The sequence below is a fragment of the Pundamilia nyererei genome, unplaced genomic scaffold (assembly GCF_000239375.1).
Source record: "Pundamilia nyererei isolate P.nyererei 1_Seehausen unplaced genomic scaffold, PunNye1.0 scaffold00257, whole genome shotgun sequence".
Lineage (NCBI taxonomy): Eukaryota > Metazoa > Chordata > Actinopteri > Cichliformes > Cichlidae > Pundamilia > Pundamilia nyererei.
The window spans coordinates 512,367-516,286 of record NW_005187658.1 but is presented as its reverse complement, the minus strand read 5'-3'; the positions used below and the strand labels follow the sequence as shown (position 1 = coordinate 516,286).

The following is a 3,920-nucleotide window of genomic DNA, read 5'->3' as shown; positions in this document are numbered from 1 at the left end:
TGAGGTCATACAGAGGGCAGGAACCACACAGGGAGGTGTGACCATCCTGCCCTGCACAGAGTGCTGGAGAGGTGCTCCGGGACAAAGGAACGTCTTGATCCTACAGCTTGAACTCAGACCGTACAAACTTAAGAAGCACAAGGACAACATTCAACAATTAGACTGAACAGCTGGGGTGGGCAGTGAGGCGGATATACTCGATGCTTTCCACGTACGATGGTTAAAATGATCATAACCATCGAGTAGAAGTTGCCATGGCAATATTAAGCTGTCTGCATGCAATGCGAGTTGATTTGCGAGTTGATTTTCTCCCACACTCTGTGAATGCATCATTTATTCCCCCCTCCCAACCGGAACGTTTCCTCATTTTCTGCAGGACAAATGCAGTGTTTTAAACGTGTGAACGTCTCCCCAGCTGTGACACCTGTGACTGTTCCACGCATACCTCTGGTTTCTGTACCTGAGGTCATCTCATGTTATGAGCACAGAGAGCACCTTATTATTTCAGTAGTTTGGTCTCATGAATCCTTGCTGTGATTGTAGTTAAAGCTCAGTGTTGCCCACAGAGTCACAGTACAGTCACTGTGGAAAACCTCTGTGTGCACCTGGTGGTTAAAACAACACACGTCAGTTCATATAACGGCGTGGTCGAGTGAGTGTACCACTGCGGTTGTAGGCCCTGTGTGGTTGAATAAACACTTGTTTGTGGAGGTTATGGTGTACTGTGAAATGGCCAAAGAAATACTGTGACATCAGTGTCACCCAGGCCTGGCTCCAGTCCCCCGTGACCTGGGTAAGTGGATGGTTGGGATTTCCTGTGTTAGGTCTTAGAGAGGCAGCTGGTGGTTTAATGAATCACAGCAGCAGCTCCTGTGCTGTTGTCACTGACCCCGAGTGTCTGTGCTGCAGGCTCTGTGGCTGTGCTGGGTGGAGATGAGGACACGCAGGAGAACATCTGCACGCAGCATATCAGCAGCGAGGCATTCAGGTGCTCCCGCTGCTCCACGCTCTGCTCCTCTCAGCTTAAGCTGCAGGAGCACCTGCTCTCCTGCCATGTGGAGACACGGCAGGAGCAGGAGAGCCGGGAGGAAGAGCAGGCCTCCACCTCCGACACGGTAACAAGCACATCACACAGACGTACAGATGAAGATGAAATAATAATGTCCCGTTCCTGGCTGACAGCATGTGGAGTGAAGTGTGTCCTGTATTTGTCGAGCTTTGAGGCTCATCAGGATGATGGTGGAGTACAGTTTGTTCAGCTCAGGTGCATCCTGGGAGGATTTGCAGCATTTACTTTTCAAACCAAGCTGAATCAGCGTATCTGACCAACCACATCGCTGCATTTGGCTCAAGTGAGATAGTCAAATAATGCCGTTTTACCTCAGACACACAGCGGGGCGCCGCTCTGGGCCATGATGTCACTGCCGCCTCAGTGTGGTCCCAACACGACATCCTGAAATACGCAAGCAGCCGTGATCCAGCTGAAACTCCTCCCTGCATGCAACGGGACTCTGTTGCTCTTCCTGTGTACAAACATGCTGACTCGATGTTTCTGCAGCAATGAGTCGACTGGTTGATCCATGTGCGCTGAGGTTTGTCTGGCTGATGAACGGATGACCCGATCATGCAGTCACACTGCTCCACTGTGCTGTGTTTAGCTTTCTAATATTAATAACAACAGTAACACAAAACTGTGATTGGTTACAAGTTTGATATGATGCTTTCCATTCACTTCATGTGTTTCCTGCACACTGACCAGAATGTGCCACAGACCAGTGAAAGACTTCCCTTGCTGCCCCAGAGTACAGGGGGGCCGTTTCTATGGATACAGCGTAACAACATGGGGACGGTTGGTGATAGTAACGCCTGTTTGTGGCACATTAGTACATGTGAGGGGCAAACTCCTCCAGGTGGGCGGTGACCATGGCCGTTTAGAAGTCGGCCATCTTGGATACAACTTTAGTTTTTCAGTAGGAAGAGGGTCATGTGACACATCAGACTTATTGGTGATGTCACAAGAACAACAACGGTGTGCTTGGTTTCAGCTTTCAGAGCCTTTCCTGAGTGTGCGTGAGACGAGCGCTGGTTTGTCACTTCAGACGTACACAACTAAAACAAGTTGTGGGTTTACTGCGTGCAGAAAAGCTGGAAACAGTTTAACCTTTACAAAACGTACACTATCTCTGTCTGACCCCACAGGTGATACCAGCCAATCCAACAGGGAGCAGACAGGAAGGGGCGGAGTCTGAGGAGCCAAGGCAGCAGGGGGTTGGTCAGCAGGTGTTTCTAGCTCTGGCAGATGGGCGAGAGGTGAAATCATCAGCAGAGCTGGTGGAGGTGAACATGTACGACCTTCTGAACAACTCTGTGGCGGTCATCTGCGAGGACAAACCAGCAGGCGGCGACTCTTAGCCGACCCTTTGGTTCCCAGCGCCACAAACACGCCTGCAGAAAACATCAGCAACACTGGCTGCTGCGCTCGTCTGTCCCACAGTCCCAGCTGATGACAGCCCGACGTTTTCAGTCTGCTCATGATTCACGGACACGGTGTAAGCATAGGTTTGTGTTGCTCTAAAGACATGACAGCAGTGCTGCTCTGTGGCTCTCAGCACTCAGATCTCTGCATGTACAGGTCTGCATTGTCCCTTAAGCAGTGGGAGCATTTGTTAGACTCCAGGCGTGGGACTAAATCACCAAACCGTGAAAGTTTATGGTCACTGTGGACTGGTACCTGTGAACGCTAATAAACACGAAATACCTGACGCTGCTCTGTGGAATGGTTCCTGCTGTTGTACGAATAAAACGACTGCATTTAAGATTTCTCACATCAAATAGTTCACACCTGTTTATCCTGTTCAGCGGTCAGTATTAGCTCACAAACGATCGTTAACTGCAAATAAAGAGAGATGTGGCTTTATTACAGATGTGTTCCCTTATTTATTACAGGTTCACAGAAGCAAAGAGCTGAGAGGGTCACATAAATACAAACACCCACTGTGGTCAGCTCATGAACAGCAACCCTGAGACAAATCCACGCCCAGCTAGTTATCCTCAGGACAGTCCAACGACTCCAGCTTCTCACCCGCTCTTTGAGCTCGAAATGACTAAAATCCATGTTTTAGGATCGTCTGTAGACTAGATGTGATCTTTGGTTTGTCCTTCACTGAAACTGGAGTTCTCACAAATAGAAGACGAGTCTGTATTTGACAGGTTGTGTTGTTGTATCAGACACAGTAAGAAAGACCTGCCTGCTGTCTCAATCACTGCAATCAGCTTTTTATGTTGCACTTTATATTTGCATAAGCCAGCAGCTAACATGGATGAAGAATGTGGAAGCAGACGTCTTCCTCCCCTCACCCAGATGGCCCCGCCCCTCCCTCAGCCTTGTCTACAACAACAATCTTTATTTATAGAGCACATTTAAAAGCCTTGGGCATACCAAAGTGCTTTACATAAAACAATAAAAGGTTCAACCATTGATAACGGATAAATAAAAATAACGAGTTCTGTTCATAGATAAAAGCTACCAATAAGAATGACTACAGCACATGGTAATAGCAAGATAAAAGCTGTACCACCATAATAAAAGACACCAATAGAAAGATAAGAGGGAATTAATACAAGAGGTCAATAGGTCACAGCAACCAATCAAACAAACAAACAAACCAGCAATTAAAAGGTGGAGAAGGCAAGTTTAAAAAGATATGTTTTAAGCTGAGATTTAAAAGAATGAATAGAATCAGACGCCCGGATGCCAATCGGGAGATTGTTCCACAGCACAGGTGCGACAAGAGCAAACGATCGATCACCTCTAGTCTTAAGTCGAGATCTGGGCTGAGCCAGCAGTAACTGTGACGATGACCTTAAAGCCCTAGCAGGAGCATAAGGGTTTAAAAGGTCCTTAAGGTAGCTGGGTGCAG

General features: G+C 47.8%; 1 protein-coding gene across 7 annotated transcripts in view; it reads left to right on the top strand.

Annotated features, from left to right (window-relative positions):
- The window catches only part of zbtb40 (zinc finger and BTB domain containing 40), a 15,443-nt gene extending 12,521 nt beyond the window's left edge, over positions 1-2,922 (top strand). For 6 of the 7 annotated variants that reach the window (XM_005749877.2, XM_005749878.1, XM_005749874.1 and 3 more), the window contains 3 exons: positions 910-1,115; positions 2,200-2,398; positions 2,432-2,922. In XM_005749877.2, coding sequence (XP_005749934.1) covers positions 910-1,115; positions 2,200-2,398; positions 2,432-2,535 — 509 coding nt within the window. In that variant the 3' untranslated portion in view covers positions 2,536-2,922. Of the gene's footprint in view, positions 1-909; positions 1,116-2,199; positions 2,399-2,431 lie in introns of those variants that run through there. The other variant, XM_005749879.1, reaches the window with a different exon arrangement.
- The last annotated feature ends 998 nt before the right edge of the window (positions 2,923-3,920 follow it).